The following is a 23,475-nucleotide window of genomic DNA, read 5'->3' as shown; positions in this document are numbered from 1 at the left end:
ATTTTTTTTGTTTGTTTGTTTGTTTTTTTCAGTATTCTGTTGCTCTGTGACCCTGGGCAAACCCCGGGACTATACTTTGTTAGAGGGGAAGAGCTGGCTTTGGTAGGCTGTCTTGCAGAAATTTTGGTTATGTTTTCTTTTAGGATTTAGGTAGTTCTTAATGTTAGATTAGTAATGGATTTTTTTTTTTTTTAATGCTTTGTCAAGCTTTTTTGTTATTTTCATTAGAGACATTGCTTAGGCTATTACTGTATGTTCTTGGAAACAGAAGCTCTGTCACTTTTTTTCCTTACATGATAGGCCGATATCCATCGAAAGCTCTTTTTCCTCTGAATCTTCTTGCCCTTACATCTTTTTTTGTTTATTCAGGGATTTGCATGATTCCTTGGATTTCCAACTGTCCAGGCATTGACTATACCACACAGCTGTCTTAAGTAGAGTGGCTTTGCTCTTTCTGTCTTCATCTGTTCTTTAATGTTCTTGACATACTTGATTCTTCTCTGTTAATCTGTTGACTCATTTTGTTGTTTCTTTTCTGGCTTTGATGATCTCCTGTTGTATTGCATTGTGATCTTACATCTTATGATCATGTGCTGGAGCAGCGGTTCTCAACCTGTGGATCTTGACCATCAGAAAACACATATTTCCGATGTCTTAGGAACTGAGACATCGCTAAATAGCAAAACTAGCAGTTATGAAGTACCAACAAAAAATAAATTTAGGGTTGGGGGTTCCTAAGACTGTCAGAAATACGTGTTTTTAAACCCCAGCCTGATGTTTGCAGTAGTCACCCTTTGCTCATTGTGGTTCTTGAATGGTCTCTCTTGATGCTTGGTTTGGGCTGACTCAAGGTAGGTGACTGGTCTGCAGGGCTGGCTGAAGCTCTGATCCTGCTCTATTAGAATCTCAGGGTCTGTTCTTCAGAGATTGTATTAAAAGTTCTCACTGCACAGTTGTAGGAGGGTAATACACTTTGAGCTTTAATCTACCCCAAATCCCTGTGATCTTTACTCTTTTTTTTTTTTTTAAGATTTATTTATTATTATACATAGGTACACTGTAACTAACTTCAGACACATCAGAAGAGAGTGTCAGATCTCATAATGGGTGATTGTGAGCCACCATGTGGTTGCTGGAATTTGAACTCAGGACCTTCAGAAGAGCAGTCAGTGAGTGCTCTTACCTCCTGAGCTATCTTGCCAGCCTGTGATCTTTACTCTTAAAAGGAGTCAGATTTGCTTTTCTGTTTTTCTGTGTTACTCCTTTCTACCCATTGGTCATGCCCACTACATAGAGAAAGGCAGAGGATAAGGACATCTCTGTTTCTCTGTAGTGGGAAGGTGTGATCATGATACTTCTTAAGACTTTGCTGACTACCCTGATTTGCAGAGTTGACTAAGCACTGTCTTTGGTTGGACCTCTGTATATGTTATGTGTTACTGTTTGTCTTAGCTAGGGTTTCTATTTCTGTGAAGAGACAGCATGACCATAGCAACTCTTATAAAGAAGAACATTTCATTGGAGCTGGTTTACAGTTCAGAGGTTTAGTCCATTGTGGCAGGAAGCATGGTGGCATGAAGGCAGACATGATGTAGGAGAAAGAGCTTAGAGTTCTACATCTGGATCTAAAGGCAGCAGGAAGAGAGAGTGACACTGGGCCTGGCTTGAGTATCTGAGTGCCTGCCCCCAGTGACAAACTTCCTCCAACAAAGCCACACCTACTCCAGCAAGTCCACATCTCCTAATAGAGCCACTTCCTGGGCTAAGCCTATACCAACCACTCCAGCTTCTATAGAGAGCTCTCTTTGTTTCTCTTTCTCTCCTTAGTCTTTATTCTTTTCTGTCTGTTGCTGCTTTCTGTGTATCTCTCTTGCTGAGCTGTTTTTGATGTAAAAGAGGGGGGTTCACTGTTGAGAAGCAAGAAGGCTAGGCCAAACTAAAGGGAATTTAGACTGAAACTATCAGAGGGTCTTAAATACTTCACAGGTTTTTTTTTTTTTTTTTCTGCTTCAAAATATCTTTCCCTATATTAACTTCACTTGTCTCATTCACAGAGGATTAAAGGGGCAAATTCATGTACTAAAAAAAATCAGATCATGGTAGAATGTTGGCTGGCTTGCATAAATGCAACCAGGTTCAATCATACCGGAAAAGAAATGTTTCCTGTTCTGAAGCATGAGTGAGAGGTATTATATAATATCTAATTATAATATAGCATTATTAGATATTATAATATCTAATAACAAAGGAATTGATAGATATTAGTGACTTGAAACCTGTGTTTCTTATTCCACAACTAAATTTCTGTCCTGAAGACAGGACACATAATATAGATGACTAGGAATTTGGAAATTTTTTGTTTAGGTCATTGTCAGGCTTTGATAAGAATGTAAGGCCTGGTAAATCCCCAACTTTCTTCACAGCTTTCTTGGAACCTCGTGTGACCAGCTCTGAGGCTAGACCACAGTGGGGTGCTGTTTTGTAGACTTAATCTCAACTATAAGCTGTCTTCTCCAGCATAGAGATCTACAAACAAGTGTCATCTGTCTATACTCTGCGAGCTACTTTAAGGAGGGTGGTCATATGCTTCATGAAAGGCTTCCTGAGTCAATAAATTACTCAATTTTCTGAGTTAATCTTCATAACTCTTGACCACTGGGCTTCTATACCCAATGGTATTTTTATTCTATATGTAGATGTTAGGAAAGTTTAGTAAACGTTTTTCATTCTATCTCAAGTTGGTATGTAATCTAAAATTCAGAACATTTTACTTATCAACTGATGTAATTGGTAACACTGAATGAATGCTTAGGAACTTGAAAACCCAAGATTGTATGAACTTTCACAGATGCTGAATCTGAGATGATATCCTGCTGGCTCAGTGCTGTAGCTTTTGGCCTTTTGAGAAATTATTCAAGTTCAGTTACTACTAAAAGATAGTGAGGCAATAGTATGTGTTTAGTGAATGTCAAGTTGGGCTTCAGAAGTGTTAATTGCTGACCCTGTGACACACCCTGTAATCCCTGAACCACACTGTCTATCTTGAAGATACAGCAGTATCTTCTCTGACCATGTCTGTTTCTGTATCAAACATTTTTAAGGTCAAAGCAGGCTGTACCTCCTGATACCCACCCTTAACTTACTCTGGCTTCTTTTCTTCACATAGGTGACTTCTGGGGGAACGGAGAGCATCCTGATGGCCTGCAAAGCGTACCGGGACTTGGCCTTAGAGAAGGGGATCAAAACTCCAGAAATGTATGGATGTGTGTGTTTGTTTCCCTTCTGATATTGTCTGTTTGGGGCAGCACAGTGTAATCTGAGCCCAACCTGTTTCTCTGCTGCTTCTCTTCCTCCTACAATTCCAGTCTTCTTGTCCCTGGCCCAGCACCTCTACCTTGTCCCGTCACATCCAGTAGCTGGTTATTCGAGCTTAAATATGGTGCATGTTTTTAGCAAGAGTAGTATCCTTTTTCCAGAGGAAACTGCTAGAACTACATCTCTGAATCCTGTGTTGTTAATTTATCCAGAGCTTAAGGAAGACTGTGTAGACTGTGTGATGTAGTTGAGTGAACATTTCTTTTTTTTTTTTTTGGTTTTTTTTGGTTTTTGTTTTTTGTTTTTTGAGACATGGTTTCTCTGTGTAGTCCTGGCCGTCCTGGAACTCACTCTGTAGACCAGGCTGGCCTCAAACTCAGAAATCCGCCTGCCTCTGCCTCCCAAGTGCTAGGATTAAAGGCGTGTGCCACCGCGCCAGGCTGAGTGAAAGTTTCTTAAGTATCTTAGACTCCCTTCAGTGCTCCCCAGGAAAATTTGCATCTGAGAGTTAGTTCTAGAAGAGAGAATTTAAAAGCGAGGCTTTTGTTCTGCTTTTGAGATCTAATTACACTGCTTTTCATGGTTGTAATCTTGGTTCTCTAGACCACCTTCTGTTTGATTTATTATTGTTATACCTCTTGGGCTAATATTTTTTTTCTTCTTCAAGTATAGGTAACTAAGTAGTTTTTGTCCTTTGTATCATCAAACTGTGACCACTTTGCATAGTAGAGCAAACCTAGCTGCTGTTACTTTCTTCACGCGTAAACCTTTGATACCTGGTACTTAGTGATTGTAGGGATTTTTCTCCCTTAAAGGAAACAGTAGTGGTGAGAGAGGAGTAATGGGGATATCTGTGACTCTGTTTTCTCTTTGAACATTATTTGAAAACTGTTTGTAACCATGTAGGAGAGACAGATTGTAGTTTTTCATAGGTTGGTGATTGATTGCTCAGGGCTGACAGGCCACTTTGGTCTGAAGCTAACTGACTGCTGCTTCTGTCTCTATGCTAGGCAGCCTTACTGTCTGCTAGAACAGCATTTTGCTTCTCACAGAGGTCTTCTTGATGATCAGCCCTCCTCAGGAAGTTCTGCCTCATACACCCTCATCCTAACCCTCTGTCTGTAGGCTTTTACCTGTCTGGCCCAATTTATGGTCTGTGTTCTTTTGTGTTCTGAGTTTTCCTTTCTGTTGCTGAAGTGATTTCCTACATAATGGAGAGAAGTTGTCTACAGAAAATCAATAGGCTTCTTTTTGTTTGCACTAAGAAAATACAGACATATTAGTGTGAGGAAAAGCAATCACGTGTTGTAGCTAGTGACTCAAAGTGCTGCCGAGTTCTCCTGGGTCCTGTTGTGCTCTGTGTTTCATTAGCTCCCTTCTCCATCACCTAGTGTGGCTCCTGTGAGTGCCCATGCCGCATTCGACAAAGCAGCTCATTATTTTGGAATGAAGATTGTCCGAGTTGCACTGAAAAAGAACATGGAGGTGGATGTGCAGGTGAGTTCTGAAGGTTCAAGGAGCAGGATGTCATGTTGACCACCTCTCCATCGTACACAGATGGGCTCCCCTTCTCAGACTAACAGTGTGACAGGAGGCTGTGTTTCTGAGTACTGAAAGGTGGTTGATCTGGTCCCTGATGGTGTCGAGCTGGATTTTACTTTCAACTCCTTTACTTTCTTTCCTTTATTTGTAAAATGAATATGGATGAACTCACCCCACCACTTACTCCCTTCACACACCTGAATGTGTTTTTTGTTTTTTGGGGGTTTGGATTTGGTTTTGGTTTGTTTTTGGGGGGTTTTTTGAGAAAGTGTTTCTCTGTGCAGTCCTGGCTGTCCTGGAACTCACTCTGTAGACCAGGCTGGCCTTGAACTCAGAAATCCTCCTGCCTCTGCCTCCCAAGTGCTGGGATTAAAGGCGTGTGTCTTCACTGCCCTGCCTGAATGTGTTTTTATGTCTCACATAAGTGTAGAGAAATTTTTTGTTTTATTGACGCTTGTAAGGTTAAGTCAAGTTTTTGCTAAATCCTCTCTGGAAGATTGTGGGCTGCTAGCACAGTATGATTTCTATTTCCATAGTGTTGCTCTCAGGTACGCTTTCCATGTGGACTTGTGTGTACCCTTCGTAGCAGAGGGCAGTCTGCTCCCAGGGTGTAGAGACCCTAAGCCAGTGATCACATTATCCACACAGCAAAAGTCATAAGCAGCTAGTACTAAGAGTCTTACTTCTCTTAAACTTTAAAATCCCTAGGCAATGAAGAGAGCCATCTCCAGGAACACAGCTATGCTGGTCTGTTCTACCCCACAGTTTCCTCATGGTGTGATAGATCCTGTCCCCGAAGTGGCCAAGGTGAGAGATTTTGGCTATGCAGGTTTGCAGCATGCTCATTAGTACTTTAAAATAGACATGATGATGCAAGGCTTTGTGAGGAGAAAGGCTTTGATTTTAGGTTTGAACATAGCAGAGATTGATAGTGCTTATCAACCCCAAGGCAAGTCCCTGCACCTCTTTTGGGAGCCTCTGAAGGTCACTAGCATTTTCATTGGGAGAAGGGAAGTACAGGACTCAGGCTGCCTTTGAACAAGGTATTTTGAAATAGTACAGACTCTTAGATTTCTACCAGGAAGTAATATACTATTAGGAACATGCCTACTGTATAATGACTACAGCCCCTCTAGAGGCTGTTAAATCAGAGTTCCACTGTTTCTCATGTGGTGGTTGGGGGAGCCCAAGGTCAGGCATATTTAAATACAAATTACATGGAATATATTTTAGGTGGACACTTTTAAATATTAAATATACATGAAAAATAAACTTCATTTTAAAATGTCAAAAATAACGATTTGGGACTGTGGTCAGTTAGTATTCCAGACACGTATGAAATCCTGCATTTGATCCCCAGCACCCCATAAAACTGGACATTGTTGTATATACTGGTCATCTGATCATGAGGATCAGGAAAATTCAATGTCTTCCATGGGCCACGTTGCAAGTTCAAGGCCAGGCTGGGATAAATGAGACCCTGTGTTCAAATAAATATAGCCCCTTTTTAATACCTGAGAGGTAGTACAGAGTAGCCCATCTTTCCACTCCTATTCTGCTTAGGGTTTATTTACATCTTCATATGTTCTTTTTAACTAGCTGGCTGTCAGATATAAAATCCCATTCCATGTGGATGCTTGTCTGGGGGGCTTCCTCATTGTCTTCATGGAGAAAGCAGGGTACCCACTGGAGAAACCATTTGATTTCCGGGTGAAAGGTGTGACCAGCATTTCAGCAGATACTCATAAGGTGAGCTAAGGGGGTAACCAGTTGGTGATTTCACTATTCTCCACACAACAAATTAACTAAAGCCTTAGTTTCCCCACACACATTGTTTTAGGGTTTCTATTGCTGTGAAGAGACACTACAACTACGGTAACTCTCATAGAAGAAAACATTTAATTGGGGCTGGCTTACAGTTCAGAGGTTTAGTCTGTTATTGTTGTGGCAGGAAGCATGACAGGCAGACATGGTACTGGAGAAGTAGCCAAGAGTTCTACATCTGGATCTGCAGTCAACTGGAAGAGAATATCACACTAGACCTGGCTTGAGCATCTGAGACCTCTAAGCCCGCCCCCAGTAAATCACTTCCTCCAACAACACAGCACCTGCTCCAACAAGGGTATACCTCCCAATAGTGCCACTCTCTGTGGACCCCGGGGGCCATTTTCATTTAAACCACCACACATACCTCCATATAAAATAAAGTCTGACTCTTGCCTGTCAGCATGTGGAGGTGACAAGTCTTGGAGAAAAGGAGCTTCTGCCTTCCCTTATACTGGGCTGAGAGGATTCCCTGTCAACCATCTGTCTAGCTATGGCTCTTGTGCCAAAAGCCTCCAAAGTCTTGAGGTTATTGGCGGTGCTAAGGGTTGATCCTGGAGTCCCTGAGCCTATGTGACAATAATGCTCATGCTGATGGCAGAGTCCTTTTAGGAAAGGAAACCTGTGTGTTCAGGAGCAACTGGCTTGTGTTTGATTTGTCTGTGCCTGCCTAGAATTCCTAATCCTCTTTCCTCCACCTCCCACGTACTAGGACTATAGGTATATGCCACTGTACTCAGCTTCTGAAAGATTTTAAGTAAGGAAAGCCAAAGGCTCAGTGAGAGAGGGAGGAAACCTGTTCTTAATTTTTCTCTGGATCTCAGATGGCTCACCCCTTACATTGAGAATGTGGAATCCATGACCTCGAGTTCCTCCTCTCTGTTAACACTGTGAAGTATGAACCTTAACCTGAATAGGAATCATTGCAGAGCACCTGTGAGAAAGCCGCATTACCTTGATGGTTCTGTGGGCAGAGCTGCCAGATACAGCCACACTCTGACCTCTTTGCTTCTCCCCTCAGTATGGCTATGCTCCCAAAGGTTCATCAGTGGTGATGTACTCTAATGAGAAGTACAGGAAGTACCAGTTCTTTGTTGGTGCAGACTGGCAAGGTGGTGTCTACGCATCTCCAAGCATAGCTGGCTCACGGCCTGGTGGCATCATTGCAGCCTGTTGGGCCTCCTTGATGCACTTCGGTGAGAACGGCTATGTTGAAGCTACCAAACAGATCATCAAAACTTCTCGCTTCCTCAAGTCAGAGTATGTGTGCAAACGGAGTACTGCTTTGTCTCTTGCTTTCTGTCTTAGTTGGCCCTCGGCATCTCTGCCTGATGGCACACCCTTTAAGCCCTACTGTCTCCTGATAGACTGGGGTTTAGACCGTTTACCAGATGGTGCTGGGAGAAGGAACCCTTGCATGTTGTGCTGAGACTTAGGAGTTGGGTAGACTGGGAAAAGCCAGTGGTTCTGGATGGAGTTTAGAACTTAGAAAATTTCTCATGTGCTGTCTGGGAGTCCGATCACCATAAGACCCACCCGTCCCAGCCTAGCCTCTTTAGTGTAAGAGACAAGTCAAGTCCCAGGAGAGTATAGGCTCTGATCATCAACCGAGATAAGGACCGACGGAATGGATATGCTCAATTTCTGCATTTGCTTTTTTTTTTTTTATATAGACTGGAAAACATCAAAAACATCTTCATTTTCGGTGATCCGCAATTATCAGTTATTGCTCTGGGATCCAATGATTTTGACATCTACCGACTCTCTAATATGATGTCTGCTAAGGGGTGGAATTTTAACTACTTGCAGTTCCCAAGAAGGTATGTCGAAAGCCCTTCCCTTCATTTCATGACCTGAAGAGCTGAGGTAGCAGGGTAACCTGATACTTAGCTTCTAGAGCCCAGCACATTGGTGGCAACTGGAATTCATACATATAACGAGCAAGGTGGTTTGCTTTAAGCTCAGGTAGAACTGGCTGCCAGCATCCTGGGACAGGAGGTCACTTGTAAGGCTTTTCTCTGTTCTTTCTGTGGCCTCTATATTCTGTGATCTATCTTGCCTATAGCTATCAGCTTGCTTCTCTAAGATACCATTGCATGTGTAATGTTCTCTCAAAGCCCTCGAAAAGGTTTCTGATCACGCAGGCCTGATGTACCCTTTGATATGCTTTTCTGACTTAGTTTTTCTCTCCAGCTAGATGGGTCTGTACTCATGTACAGCCTGCCTTCTGCACGTTACAGCCCTTGTTAGCTCCATCCTTCCCCAGAGTGAATTAGGAGGTCCCTCGGGACTCCACGCTACGGTTTTCTCCTCACCAGGGTTTACTCTCTAAGGTGAAAACCCCACCCTTCATTGCTCACACATGATGGAAGGAGCCACCATTGACAGTCTGTGGGGTGGAGACAGGACAGAACAGCCAGCCATGTTCATTTTGTTGAGGTGGTTCTTGTTCATGCCAAAAAACAAAATCCTGGTCTCCTGGAGTAAAAACCTGCAGTATAGAAAGCCACTGGAATGGCTTTATCTTAGGCTTACTTTTTTTTTTTTACAAGATCTGTCTCTCCCCCCCCCCCCTTTTCTCCCTTAGCATTCATTTCTGCATTACGTTAGTACATACTCGGAAGCGAGTGGCGATCCAGTTCCTAAAGGATATCCGGGAATCGGTCACACAAATCATGAAGAATCCTAAAGCTAAGACCACAGGAATGGTAAGAATGCAGGGGGTGGGAGGGGCTGGAGGGATATCTCAGTGGTTAGGAGCACTGACTGCTCTTCCAGAGGTCCTGAGTTCAATTCCCAGCAGCCACATGGTGGCTCACAACCATCTGTAATGGGATCCCATTCCCTGTTCTGAAGACAGCTACAATGTATTCACATGTAACAAATCAAACAGTCAATCAATCAATCTTCTTATAAAAAGAATACCAGGGCATCCCCATTTAGAAACATGAGGAGTAGTGTGGGAGCCTGTCATGCTCTTTGGAGTCTGTTTCTACCTCAGCTCAGTCCCTGCTCCCTGCCCTGTTGGGTATCTCAGGCGAGATAGAAAGCAGAGCTGCTGAGCAGAAGCAGGGTTGCTCTCATCCTGTGTTTGAAAAGAAACATTTGACACAGAGAAGGTGATAAGCACTCTGGGTTTTGTTGTTGTTGTTGTTTTAAGAAGACAGTAAATCCCAGAGTAGTTCTTCACTTGGCACGGCAGCTGGAAAGTACCTGTGACAAACAACCCGTGGAGCTCCTTGTCTGCTGGACCATGCCTGGGCTCAGAATGGGGGCTAGGTGCATAAGGATGGCAGCTGTACTCACGTCACTAATAATAGATCCTTGGTTGGATTTGTGCAGGGTGCCATCTATGGCATGGCCCAGGCAACCATTGACAGGAAGCTGGTTGCAGAAATATCCTCCGTCTTCTTGGACAGCCTTTATTTTACGGACCCCGTGACTCAGGGCAACCAGATGAACGGTTCTCCAAAGCCCCGCTGAACTTTGACCCTTGTGAGTTGTGGAGCTTCAGAAGGTTCTTGGTATTTGGAACAGAGCACACACAACTTGACATCTGGACTGGCTCCGTAGAGCACAGTAGGATAAACCCTGAGATAGCTTCAGCCTTGGGGCTCCTTTGCTTCCTTGAGGGGCTTCTGGTTTGAAGACCCTGAAGGATGCCACTGCATAGTGAGTCTGCCCTGTTATTAACATTACCCTAGAAATCGCTTTAACCTTACTTTTCTCTAATGTTTTTTAGTATCGTCTTCACTTAATCATTGTGTGGTGGCTCCAACCTGTCCTGATTGCTTAGGGAAAGTGTGAGATAGCAAGAGGGTATCTCTGCTGCCTCAGTGGGATGTTCAGGCCGTCAGGCAGGAGGCAGTTATGTACCGTGTTCCCTCAGGTGGGTGTCTGTCTGTCCCACGCAGGGGGAGGTTCAGCCTCTGCTTCAGGAGATGCCGCTTGTCCTCAGGGTCACTGTCATTGCACCTTGCTTTACTCTTCCAAGCACACGTCGGCCAGACTACTGACCTCTCTTTATTATTATTATTTTTAATAACTGGAGTATGTTCCCCTGGCAGGGTTTGAAGTGCTCCTTTGTCTTGTGCATGACCATGGCTGCTGCCATCTTTGGAGGCACCTGTTGGCAGTCATACACTTGTTTGTTCTTATTACTGTAGAGTAGGAAATGAACATGTTTTTCAAAGAATCTAGGGCTTTCTGGCTATTGGCGCTGCCTCTCTGGATGGAGTAGGGGTAGATCACTCCTGAGCCCTCTCCTGGGCCAGAAGAGTCACAACCAGACCCTTCCCCATATTTTCGTGAACAGCAGCATAGGTAAGCGCCTACATTGTGCACATGTGGACAGCAGCGGTCTTCCCCTTCGACATTGCCTTAAGCCTTCATGTAATGAGAGTCTGTTTTTATTGAAGAAAACACTCCACAAGTGTCCTTGACTTCCTCATTGGGTGTGAAGATGTGCAGAGGACACTTGCTCCATCAGTGTGTGTTCTTCCTGCCCCTTCCCCCTTTTATTCAGCTTCCAAAGGTACGACAGCATTTTAGCTTCAGGTACTGGATGTTCCTCAGGCCCCGCTAAAAGGAAGCAGCGTAGGATAAGAGACATTTTGGAGTAGAAAGGGATGGCTACAGCCATTACACTTGGGGCCTGGGATTCCTTCATAAGACTGATTGCCCAGGGCTATACAGGGACAGGACCAATCCCTGGCCAATTTCCCATTTGCTTTTCCCTTTTAGGAACTGGGGGCTCTGAGGTAGGCGGAGCCCCTGTCCAGCTCTCATGACCATACCATGTGCCTTTCTACCCATCAGTGAGTAACAACCCTCATCCTCACCCAGGCCCTGGCATAGGTGGACCACTCTTTGAGGTGTGTCTGCTTGTAGGAGAGAACTTGGGACAGATCACCAGAAGCCATGCTCTGTTCCTTCCCCTTCTCAGGGATTCCTGAGTATTCAGCCTGGGTATTGCTCGCTGGGAGAGCCAGACCACCAGGCTCCTCCTCACTCTCCTTAGGAAGTGGTCTTCAGCACTGTTCCGACCCTGTAGCTCTTGCCAGCTGGCTCATCGCAGGGCATGTGCATATATGTCCACTTCCCTCCTGTATGCTCTACAGTGCATTATGAGGCTCAGGGATGGTTGGTGTTGACGTGTGTCAGAGAGAGGCTGAGTTCTTGAGCGCACACACTTCCAGTGGTTAGAGCTATGCAGGACTCCTCTCTGGGTCTACAGTGCATCATGCTGGCGAGGTCTAGGGACCACCCAGCAGGCACCACTGGCTTGCTAGTGGCTAAAATGGAGCAGAGTCCTTTATAGTCTCAGCAGAGCCAGGGACCAAGCCGCTCCCTTCCTTTGTGGTAGCACTGGCATGGGCTGCTGGTGTTTTTCAGAGGGACCTGCTGCAGCCATTTTAATTCATGATTAGGAAACTTAGTGTGACTTAAGACTTTCATTGTGTTTATGTGTGCATGCCATGCCTAGTCAGTGACAGGGGTGGGTAGAGTGTCTAGTATCATGGTATCACGTGGCTTAGTAGGTGCCACAGTAGCTTCTGCAAACACTGTACTGTCTTGTTTCTGTATTAGATGTAGGTAGTCATGTGAATATACTGCCATGTCACTTTTAATATTACGTTTTATAATTGGAAAATGGTACTTGCCTCTTTGAAATCTGTTTTGTTTCTAATGTCCCCACCATCTCTATGTCCTTTCCTAACTGCAGCAATAACTCTTCTAAAGCAATTGAATAATAAATGTCCCAAACTGTAATCATTGGATGGTTGATTTTTTTAATATAAATATATATTATATATAAATATAAATATATATATACACAGATCACAAATGCAGCAGTTGCCGAATGGGAAACTCGTGAGCATTCCCCCGTTGCCCTCCCCCTCCCCCCCGGAGGCATTTAAATTGTGACATACCTGCAACAGTGTCAATCATGAGGCACTTCAGCTGGGAGCTTGATTGTTTCCAGGAGCTGTGGTTGTGTCTGTCTGGAAAGGTCTATAGTCTTGGCCCTTAGTTCCCTGGGGCCTTGACTCTGAACTCTCTGTCCAATCTCCCAGAACATGCTTATGTGCCAGGCTGCTTGTCTGCCTTACCACTGGGGTACTCAGTGCTGTGGGCATGCCACTCAGGGGAGGCAGAACACAGTCCATAATGGATTAGGGTCTTCAGTGCATGTTTTCCCAGGGGAAACAGTGGAGTCTGGGACCATTGCTATGGTTCCCAGTCTCCTGTGTACCCAGGCGCTGCTGGCATACAGATGGGAATTGGGAATGGGGGTGGAAGGTGTTCTGGTTCGCGCTTCTCCTCAGGGCTTCCACACACCCAGGACTGGGCGGATCCTGATTTGGTTCCAATTGAGTGCTGTCAGGAGTGAGTATGGAGGGGCTAGACTAGAGAAGGCCTTCTCTGGAATAGATAAGGCCTCCTCTACTAGGCAGTCCTTGATAAAGAAATGGTCCTGGCTTGTCCAAACTGCTTTATTTGATGGTGAATGTGAATGAATGCACCTTACTCAGGGTGAACCAAGGTTAAATACCCTTTGTGGGAAGGGAAGCTCATTGGTTGAACACTCAGGGCCTATCTAGGTACCCTATCAGCATAAAGAACTTCAGGTTTTTATGACTTTGCTTGGGTAGAGGGAGTGTGGGGACTTAGAATCCCTTGCTTTCCTCAAATAGAGGTGTGTGCAGGGAATTCCCTGCACAAGGTCAGAGAAGGGGAAAACTAGGGAGTCTCCCGTTTTTCTCCAAGCTCCGAGGCTATCTGGTCATGGTGAACTCTGACCTTAATTAGCAGTTTCCCCACACTGATGGATTAGCCGTCTTGTGTGCTCACCTACCAAGGGTACCATGTGGCTCTGTCTGACCAGTCAAAAGCCTGTCATTTGAATTGGGAGCCTATACCACTCGGAGTGCTGAGTGCCACATTCTGTGGCATAAGTAAAAGGCTTCGGGGCTGGTGAGATGGCTCAGCAGGTAAGAGCACCCGACTACTCTTCCAAAGGTGCAGAGTTCAAATCCCAGCAACCATGTGGTGGCTCATAACCATCCTTAACGAGATCTGACTCCCTCTTCTGGAGTGTCTGAAGACAGCTACAGTGTACTTACATATAATTAATAAATAAATATTAAAAAAAAAAAAGAAGAAGAAGAAGAAGAAAACAAAAAGGCTTCCAGTGGCTCGGGTAGCCCAGCTTTAACACCAGGGAGCTTTCGGGGCATTCCAGATTTGTCAGAATGAGGGCAAAGAATGTTACTTTTTCTAAGGTTCTTGACAAATGGCCTAGATCCCTGGTCACCAAAATCCCTAAAAACATCACCAGTACACTTGAAGATGATCAATAAGTATATAACCTAAGGCAATCAATCACCAGTAGACCCTGGGCAGACCCGAGATGCTGATGGTTTCATAACTATTGTCTTCTGTGTGGTTCTTGATAGCACTGAGTTGCCTCAGCCAAACCCAGTGGTGACAATAGCGATGTCAGGCCTATCCTGACAGCCACCAATTACAGTGTGGGTAGACATAAGTCAGGCTTTGACAACCTTGTTTTTCCCCGTGTGATGCTGGGTATCGAACCCAGAGCCTCAAGCATCGTGGCTAAATGTCCTACCACTAAGCTATGTTCCCATTCCTATTTTGTATTTTTTGAGATGGATTCTTGCTCAGTTGCCCAGACTGGGATTAAACTTGTAATTTTCCTAACTTGGCCTCCCAAGTGCGTGGCTTCCAGGCCTGTGTCATCAGGCCCAGTTTGACAGCCTTTTCTTGCTATGGTTATTCAGGCCTTCCTTCCACTTGTGATTCCGTGTGATTGTCATTTCAACTTGTCTCTGTTTAGAACTTCAGTTACCTGGGTTGATCTGAGAGGAAAAAAACAAAAAACAAAAAACAACTGATTTCTAAAGCTATTGCCTATCATTTGTAGATAGATGTGTCTCATACAGATGTGGATCCACCTGGGTTGGCATTTTCAAATCCAAATCCATCATTAAAACAGGAAGGCCATTAACAAACAGCAGATCCAGATCTGCCATGTTTTCTGTCTTTGTCCCACAAACTCAGGTGTTAGATCCGAGCACACCTGGGAATATTGTGTGAAGTGGAACAGATGATGCCACTGTCTTAGGTGTGGGTGGTTTTGTTTTAAGCTCTGTGGGCAGATTGCCAATGCAGAGCTAGCCTCTGCCTCTCCTGGCCCTAGAAGGATCAACTTACCCAGGCTGCCTGGGCTCAAGACCAGGGGTCATCGATGAGGAATACAGTGGGGAAGGGTGCTCTGTCTCCAGCTCTGGGTGTCTGGTGGCACACGGGTGAAGATGAGATTGGACTTGGTTCCCAATCTTCCAATTTTGTCATTTCTTGGGCATTTTCTACCTTTGAGAATTCCTAGCCAGGGATATATAAACTGGTCCTTAACTGCTTTAGTAGCAGATAGTCCAGCAATCCCTACAGTACCTTGCATCTTTCTGTAGAGGAGCAGCAGGCAAGCCCTAAGTTCTTTCCTAAGACTGAGAACCAGAGGTCTTACGATGTTTTTGGTCCCAGTGTACTAGAGAGTGTATTGGAAGTGATCAGAATTGATCAGAATACACAGAAGGGGACTTTGGGTGAGGAATTGGTTCCAGTGATAATGGAAGTCACATTGGCTATCTGGAGGAGGAGGAATTCCAGCCTAGAGCTCAAGACCCATAAAGTCTGGAAAGAACTGACGTTCCAGCTTAAACAGGAGTCCAGAGTTCCACCTGAAGGAGAAATGGCAGCCTTTTAACTCTATATAATAAGACTTCAACTGACTGAATGGAGCTCACCGAGGCTCGTTCATACAGAATTAGCCATGAGAAGAGGAGAAAATAATGGTGTTGATCTGCCTTTTTAGATGTGGGTTCACATGCTGTGTACACATTCCCCTCCTGCTGATGTTCTGTTCTCTGAGACATAACTGACATCCTTCCTTGTTACTTTAGTCACTTCTTTGTGTCCCCTTAGCTCATGTATCATCTTGTCGAGTAACCATCTGAATACCCTACACTACAATGAACCTGAAGGCAGAGTGCTTTGCCCTCTCCCATTCCCTCAGTACCGTGACCCTACCGGGCTTCCTACCCAGAATAAGTGCTTCCATTCAATTGCATTTTGACTGAGGACAGGCTCGGTGCCTTAGTTGGCCAAGTGTGAGCAAAGAAAGCCATGGTTCTGATCCCCAGAGCCACAAAAACAGAACAGACTCCTAAAAATTAAATGGGATAGATTCCCGTTCGGCAGAAAAGAAGGTTCTAGAAGCTGAGCCCATCGATAACATAGTTTTATTGGAGGCATAAAAGCACATGTTTCCATAATACAGTGGAGATTGTTTTAGTAGTCGGATCTGAAATGGACTTTTATGTCATGCTTTATCACAGCTACCTTGGAAAATGAACTAAAAAGGGTAGAAAAGGAACAAGAAGCAGCCTGGAACATTACTGAGGCTGGGAACTCTACAGAAAAAGGGAGAGTTTTTTCAAATTAGTGTAACATGGCAGTGCCCCAGTGAGGAGAGTGGCACGGGGAAAGGTTGACATTGCTGTTGACATTGACATCCCTTCTGCATAGGGAGGTGGTGTTCACTGAAAGTCAGGGAGCAAGGGCCAGCCTCCTTGGTTCCCTTCTTAGGTTCCTCCTCCAGTCACTCCTTCCCTCAAGGAAATAAGAGACAGGGTAGATCTATGTCATAGACACGGCGACTTGTTCGATGAAGCTGGCCAGGTTTATATCCCGTTCTGAAAGACCGGCACATTCATGGGTGCTCAAGGTGATATGGACCTGAATACGAGAAAACCAGAAGTACAGGGATACTGCCCTCCCAGGAAGAGCTGGAGAGCCGTCAGCTATGGGCTGACTGCATGATAGCCAGTCACTAGAATTCCTTCTGGTGACAGGAACTGGACACTAGTAATTCCCCAAGACAGTAGCTGGTCATTGTTTTCCTGACTGCACCGAGAGAGAGGCAAAGCTGCTTACACATCATTCTCCCTTTATAGTTTCCAAAAATAAAGATGATCTCAGTAGTAGGATAAAAAATTCAAATCCAGATAGCAAGAGAAAACAAAACAAACAGCAACAACAACAACAAAAACCCTAAAGCCAGGGGCCAGCAAGATGGTTCAGTGAGAAAAGACATTTACCAACAGACTTGACAACCTGAATTCAACCTCCAGGGCAGAAGGAGAGAACAGACCCCCTCATGCACAGCCTATATGTGTCCATATGTACATTTAAATAAATGTAAAAAAAAATTTTAGGGGGCTGGAGAGATGGCTCAGTGGTCAAGAACACTGACTGCTCTTCAGAGGTCCTGAGTTCATTTCCCAGCAACCACATGGTGGCTCACAACCATCTGTAATAGGATCTGATCCCTCTTCAGGTGTGTCTGAAGACAGTTTCTGTATACTCATATACATAAAATAAATAATTCTTAAAAAAAAATTTTTAGGGGCTGGAGAGATGGCTCAGTGGGTAAGAGCACCCGACTGCTCTTCCAAAGGTCTTGAGTTCAAATCCCAGCAACCACATGGTGGCTCACAACCATCTGTAACAAGATCTGGCACCTTCTTCTGGAGTGTTTGAAGACAGCTACAGTGTACTTACATATAATAAATAAATAAATCTTTAAAAACAAATTTTTTTTTAAAGCCAAAGTTAAAATCAGAACTTAAGGTGGGCTCCTAAACATATCCTTCACTTTTTCCTAAACAGTCCAGCAGTTAGCATGTTCATCACAGTCTGATCGGCCCGCCACGCACGGGTATCTGAGTTTGGTTTTATTGTTTTCTCATTCTTCCGTCTAGAATAAAACCATTAGTGCTGTTAACAGAAGGTATGTCCTTCCCTTCCCTTCCTGAGTCTTGCCTTCTTAATAGCTGGCCACAGCATTCTAAAGTGTTTTAATCTGCATTCACTATATCCAGAGAGACTGGCTGTTTTTCATGAAGAGTCTCTGTTGGTTCTAGGTTGAAGACAGAAGAGGTGGACATCGACTTATTGGTGAGGAAGGACCTACAGTCCCAAGGGTGAACCTTCGGGGAGACTTGGGGTTCTAAGAGATGTACAGAGCAGGGCACAACACTGGGGAAACTTCACTCACCTTGTTGTACACGTTAAACCACTCAGGATGGTGGTCCAGCTTTTCAGCCTGCAGGGCGACTCTTGTCATGAAGCCAAAAGCCTGATGAAAAAGAAGGAAGAGCCAATGGGTCATAGCCAATAAGGCCTTGATGCAGGAGGATAGCCTAGCTTCTTCCAGGGGGTCCCAGCGCTCTAATGTACCCCCTCCCCGCCCCCGTAACATCCTGCCCCTGGTTCTGATGCCTGTGTCAGTGTCTCTAGCATCCCCAGTATGGTCCACACAGCACAGGCTGTCAGTATTTGCCAATTCTTTGCCGCTTATTAAAGTGCCTTCAAAAGGGCAGACACTTGCTACCAAGACTGTCACCTCCAAAGACTTCCGAGTTCCAGAAGGGAGGGTCCAAGGCCCTTCTCTTTGCAGGTCACTTGGGAATGTCTTTCCCCTTGGCTAACAGGACATGACATGAACACACAGAGTGTAGCCCGCTCAGGCCTGCTCCACATACCCTGTTGAAGTCTTTAAAATGGAACTGCTTGAAGATAGCATCTCGGCCTTCCACTTCATTCCACCCTACAGCCCTCAGGTTTGGCAGCAGCTGGTCCCGCTCCTCAGTGCTCAGCCTGTGTGCCTTGCCAGCCTAGGAGAGGGAGGATAGAGAGGCCCTAGGGCATTCCTCTTACAGGTCAAGAGTGTACCTCATGCCAGGTCAGACCTTTGGGAGGAATTCAGTGCTGGCTGCTGTGGATTCAGATGCCCCTATAGCAAGCAACAGGCCTTTACATTGCCAGGGAAGTGCCCTGCCAGAAGGTGGAGTCTGGGCCCATTTACTGATAGACTATGTATGGGTCCTATATTTTTTTTGTTTTGGGTTTTCATATTTTGTTCGTTTTGGTATATGTGTTTGTGTGGGTAGGCTCAAGTATGGGCATGTGTGCATGTGGAAGCCAAAGGACAGCCTCAGATGTTATTGTTTAGATATCATTTATCGTTATTTTAATATAATTTTTCAATTAGTTTTTTAAATTTTATATAGATTAGTGTTTTGTCTTCATATAAGTCTGTGCACTACCCATGTCTCTGGTCCCTGTAGAAGCCAGAAGAGAGTGTTGGATACCTTAGAACTAGAGCCACAGGCAGTTGTGAACTGCCACGGTAGTGCTGAGAGTCGGGTCCAGGTCCCTTGGAATAGGAACCAGTGTTCTCAACCTCTGAACAAACGTCCAGCCCCACTTGAATTTTTTTTTTTTTTTTTTTTTTGGACATGGTCTCTCACCAAGTAGGCTATGCTGGCTGGCCACAGAGCCTCAGAGATCCATCTGTCTCTGCCTCCCCAGTGCTGGCATTACAAGCACACACTATCACGCCAGTGTTTTAAATGTGGTTTCTGGGAAGGAGAACTCCCATTGAAAGCACTTCACAAACTAAGCCGAATCTGCAGCCCAGATTTTGGAGTTTTTACCTGCTTTCACAGAGAATGCCAAAGAGAATGTGTTGTGGTGAAGTGCTTCCCCCATCTCTTGCTCCCAGAGCCTCACAGATGCCTGCCTGCCTTCATCTTTTCATGCAAGTGCACCATTGCATCCCCAAGGTGGTTAGAGCAAAATTCAGCCCAATTCCAGCACATTACAGCATGTTCTTCCTGGCATTTCCATTTTTCTGCATTCCCTCCATGCTCCATCCCCACACCTGTTCTGCAAGTTCAAGTGTCCTAGAGAAAAAAAGATCTAGACAAAGGGAATGTTCATGCTCTGCTCTTCCATCAGTCATCTTCAGTCAGGGACGTCACCGACTCAAGGTGTGGTCTCTTAGAGCTATAGCCCTGGGGAGGGATGCAGAAACCCATTCAAACCCATTCCCAGATGAGTCTGTGCCACCTGTATGCCTCCTCGCCTCTGTATGGTCCACAGCTGTCAGGGTGAGGCCCTCAGGGCGGCTGTCTCAGGAACCTAGGACCACAGGGCCCAGACTCAAAAAGGAAGTAGTCTATCAAGGGCACCTGGCATGCTCATTACCCTGTTATACCAAGTACCCACAGTGTGACACCCCCCCCCCCAGCACATACCAGGTCAGGTCCTGAGTGGACCCCCAGAAAACAGAAATCAGCATCTGTTCTGTCCTCTAGAGGAGCGTGGGGCCCTGAGTCTAACAAGCTAGGACTGTGAAATAGAATCACCCAGGGACATACTGTGTTCAACTGACAAGGACTCAAATTTGGCTTGGGGAGCGGGAGGAAGGTGAACTGTGCCCTGCAAGCCACCCATCATTTCGATACCCTGGGGTGGGTGGGCCCGATGGCCCTTTGGCTTCATGGATAAAGGGCTGAGACCCACTCCTTAGACCAAGAGATGCCAGTGGGAATACTTCAGTAAGTTGCAAGGTTATCAAGTGAAAGCTTCATTAAAAAAAACAAAACACTTCCTAGAACAAGAACACCTGTGACAGTTCTCAGGCCGGCAATGGGGCCTACAGAACCATCACCGGTGTGTGTACTCTCAGAAACAAGGGGCTCCACCTCGGTGCAGAGATCTGCACTATGGTTAATGGGGGAGGGGGGTCCAGCATTGACCCTTCAGTGGGTGATAAGCGGGACACTTGTAACCAGGCAACCAGGTATCAACAGGGCTCCAGGTGTGTGTGTGTGTGTGTGTGTGTGTGTGTGTGTGTGAGAGAGTGTGTGTAGGCAGTATTTCTCTTTAGAATTTTCCAGACAACTCTCAGGCTGACAACGCTATGAACTCAGGTCTGAGGGGTAAGGGCCTTATTTGCTTAGCAAAGCTCTGTCAGCCTCTGTTAGTGTGCACTGAGCGATTACTGATTATCCAAGCCTGTGGTGTCTTTGGTCCCCAATGACTCTTCCCAGGCCTCAGCTGCCAATACACCCTCCTATCCCTGATCGAGTACAGAGAACCTGAACCGTGCTATTCGGTAAGGGTTGTAGGGAGGTCTAGGGGCTCCTTTCCAAGGGATCTAAGATCCTGACCCACCACCACGCCAAGGTGGGACACAGCACCCTATCTAGGTGTTAGGGCGGGGCGTAAGGCCAGGGACAGCACTGGGGTGCAGAGAGAACTGAACCCCCCACCCCCCACGCCCCCAAATCTGGCAAGCCTGTAGGGCCAGGCAGCACCACGGAGACCTGCCTCGCTGCCACACCCCGCCAGAGCCCGCCAGCAGACCAGGCCTGGGAGTCAGGACAGGCTAGGCTCCAGTCTTCCAGGCCCTCCGCCACCGCCACCTCCGGTATCTGCACCCCAGCGCCCCCAAGGGAGGCCAGGCGACTCTAGCCCGGCTGGATGGCGCTGCGGGAGGCTCAGCGTGGCCCGCGCCCCCAACATCGGAGCTCTAGTCTCCCCCCCCCCCCCCCCCCCCCCCCCCCTCTCCCCCTCCCCCCCCGCTTCCCGGTCTCCTCTCAGGGTCCACCAGCCTTCCTGCGCTTACCATGTCCAGTGCGGGAAGCAGGTGGCGGCAGCGAGGGAGAGAGGGGCGGGCAAGCAGCAGGCCACCGCGGGGGGCGGGGCAGAGATCCGGTGGCCGCGGGTAATAATTAACATGGGTCCTCCTTGCTCCACGCCCTTGCTATGCTTTCAGTGCCCTGTGCTCTGTGAGCACGGCTGCGTGATGGGCTCCAGGGCAAAAGCTTTGACATCTCAGTACCTTTGCTCCCTCTCTGCCTGCCGGAGGACTCGGCACCAGACTGCCTGACCTATTATAGTAATAATGACAACAAAAGCCACCCAGATAAATGTCACATATGCTGGACTGCACATACACAAAGCGCACAGTTTTAACCATTTTAACAGGACTGAAGTTTTTTTAAAGATTTATTTATTATATGTAAGTACACTGTAGCTATCATCAGACACAACAGAAGGTATCAGATCCTATTATAGATGGCTGTGAGCCACCATGTTGCTGGGAATTGAACTCGGGACCTCTAGGAAGAGCAGTCAGTGCTCTTAACCACTGAGCCATCTCTCCGGCCCAACAGAAGATATTCTAAAGGGTGTCGATGTGTTCCCTCCCTTGGGCTATCAGGCTATTGAAACAATGGACCCCAAGAAATCAGAATTTCTTCCAGGAAAGGCATGGTAGGAGAAGGAAAAGGCTGAGGTCTGGTGCCAGCCAAAGAAGAAACTTGTCTACTGGAAAGATTTCACTCTGTTCTGGCAACTTGCCAGGCCACCTTGCTTAGTAAGGCATTCCTCTTGCCCTCTGTTTAACCCTGAGCCGTAAATTAGGTCCCAGTAGATGGACTTGGGGGCTCCTGGACCCCTTCATTTCTCTTCCCAGTAAAGCTGTATTGAGTAAATCACCTTGCTTGCATTCTACTGTTTAAATTTTTAAGATTTATTTGTGTGTGTGTGTGTGTGTGTGTGTGTGTGCACGCATGCATGTGCACGGGTTTATGTGCACTGTGTGCTGTACGCATGTAGATGCCACGGAGGCCAAAAGGGAACATTGCATTCCCTGGAACCGGAGTTATGTGCTGTTGTGAGCTGCCTCATATGGGTACTGGAGCCAAATTCAGATTCTCTGCAAGAGCAGTAAGTGCTCTGAGCCCTCTCCACAGCCCCTCTGCTATGACTTGCCTCTTTAGTGGGCATGGAGAGTAGTGGGTGAGCCAGGCTTGTTAGGACTGCCAGGGTCCAGGTTCTGACTTGGTGAGACATGGTGACATGGTGAGACGTGTGCTTCTTTTAGAATCCATCGGCAGGATTAGGGACATCAGCTCTCCCTGTGCCACCAGATAGCCTCTCTCTTCCAGGGCTCCCCACAAGCCAATGCTCTTCCATTGTTGGTGAGCAGTTTGCATTTTCTAGACATCCCCATGACCCCATGAATTGAAACCATTTAGTTTATACTTACCTTTGAAGTCCATTCATGTTCTGTGTGCCAATAGTTGATTCTTTTCTTTCTTTTTTTAAAGATGTATTTATGTATAATGAGTGCTCTATCTGTATGTACACCTGCATGCCAGAAGAGGGCATCAGATCCCATTATAGATGATTGTGAGCCACCATGTGGTTGCTGGGAATTGAACTCAGGACCTTTGGAAGAGCAGTCAGTGCTCTTAACCACTGAGCCATCTCTCCAGCTCCCTAAAGATCTATTATTTCATAACTGTAATCTTGATACTGTTATAAATTATAATGTAAATATCTGATATGCAGGATATCTGATGTGACCCCCAAAGGGGCCATGATTCCCAGATTGGGAACCACTGGGAGCCCCATTGGTTGTGGAGAGGGTGGAATGGTGCAGGTCCAGAGTCTGCTCATCTTGGGTCATCTGCAACTCCCTTAAAAACCATCTATTACTCTCCTCTGTGTGCGACTTAGCATGTTGGTGACTGGTAGGTAAATCCTTCAGAGTATATAGACAGAACACTAGCCTCCGCCCACCCGATGGTCATAAAGGGCCGCCAGGTGGCAGGGGAGGCCTCTAGCTGAGATGGCCGACTGTTCTGGAACTCATCTGTCTGATGTTTCTACCAACATGTTTGAAAAAAAAAAATGTCTTGATTTTTTTTTTTTAATTTGCTTTGTTCTGTTATTAGAAAAACATTCAGCTGGAGAGATGGCTCAGCGCTTAAGAGCACTGTCTGCTCTTGCAGAGGTCCTGAGTTCAATACCCAGCTAATTCCCAGTTCATGACCATCTATAAATTGA

At 45.9% G+C, this 23,475-nt stretch overlaps 2 protein-coding genes across 3 annotated transcripts in view; one reads left to right on the top strand and one right to left on the bottom strand.

Annotated features, from left to right (window-relative positions):
- The window catches only part of Sgpl1 (sphingosine-1-phosphate lyase 1), a 51,189-nt gene extending 38,736 nt beyond the window's left edge, over window positions 1-12,453 (top strand). For both annotated transcript variants that reach the window (XM_021204868.2, XM_029542487.1), the window contains exons 8-15: window positions 3,167-3,255; window positions 4,707-4,812; window positions 5,566-5,664; window positions 6,457-6,606; window positions 7,703-7,941; window positions 8,355-8,501; window positions 9,269-9,389; window positions 10,024-12,453. In XM_021204868.2, coding sequence (XP_021060527.1) covers window positions 3,167-3,255; window positions 4,707-4,812; window positions 5,566-5,664; window positions 6,457-6,606; window positions 7,703-7,941; window positions 8,355-8,501; window positions 9,269-9,389; window positions 10,024-10,164 — 1,092 coding nt within the window. In that variant the 3' untranslated portion in view covers window positions 10,165-12,453. The remainder of the gene's footprint in view (window positions 1-3,166; window positions 3,256-4,706; window positions 4,813-5,565; window positions 5,665-6,456; window positions 6,607-7,702; window positions 7,942-8,354; window positions 8,502-9,268; window positions 9,390-10,023) is intronic.
- Window positions 12,454-15,989: 3,536 nt separating this feature from the next.
- Pcbd1 (pterin-4 alpha-carbinolamine dehydratase 1) lies at window positions 15,990-21,325 on the bottom strand. Its single transcript, XM_021205562.1, has 4 exons — window positions 21,245-21,325; window positions 18,312-18,443; window positions 17,825-17,905; window positions 15,990-16,503 (listed from the first exon to the last, which is right to left on the bottom strand). Exons 1-4 carry the CDS (start codon window positions 21,245-21,247, stop codon window positions 16,405-16,407), a joined length of 315 nt encoding a protein of 104 aa, XP_021061221.1. The 5' UTR covers window positions 21,248-21,325; the 3' UTR covers window positions 15,990-16,404.
- Between the last annotated feature and the right edge of the window lie 2,150 nt (window positions 21,326-23,475).

This window comes from Mus pahari, chromosome 9 (genome assembly GCF_900095145.1).
Source record: "Mus pahari chromosome 9, PAHARI_EIJ_v1.1, whole genome shotgun sequence".
Taxonomy (NCBI): Eukaryota; Metazoa; Chordata; class Mammalia; order Rodentia; family Muridae; genus Mus; species Mus pahari.
The sequence above is the reverse complement of the archived record's forward strand: the minus strand, read 5'-3'. Positions and strand labels throughout refer to the sequence as shown.

What these genes read in the sequence shown, in the direction of transcription:
- Pcbd1 (XM_021205562.1), bottom strand. An exon ending in ATTTTAAAGACTTCAACAGG is followed by an intron (nt 17,906 to 18,311) that starts GTATGTGGAGCA and finishes CTTTTTCATCAG; the next exon opens with GCTTTTGGCTTCATGACAAG. An exon ending in GGTTTAACGTGTACAACAAG is followed by an intron (nt 16,504 to 17,824) that starts GTGAGTGAAGTT and finishes TCTCGTATTCAG; the next exon opens with GTCCATATCACCTTGAGCAC.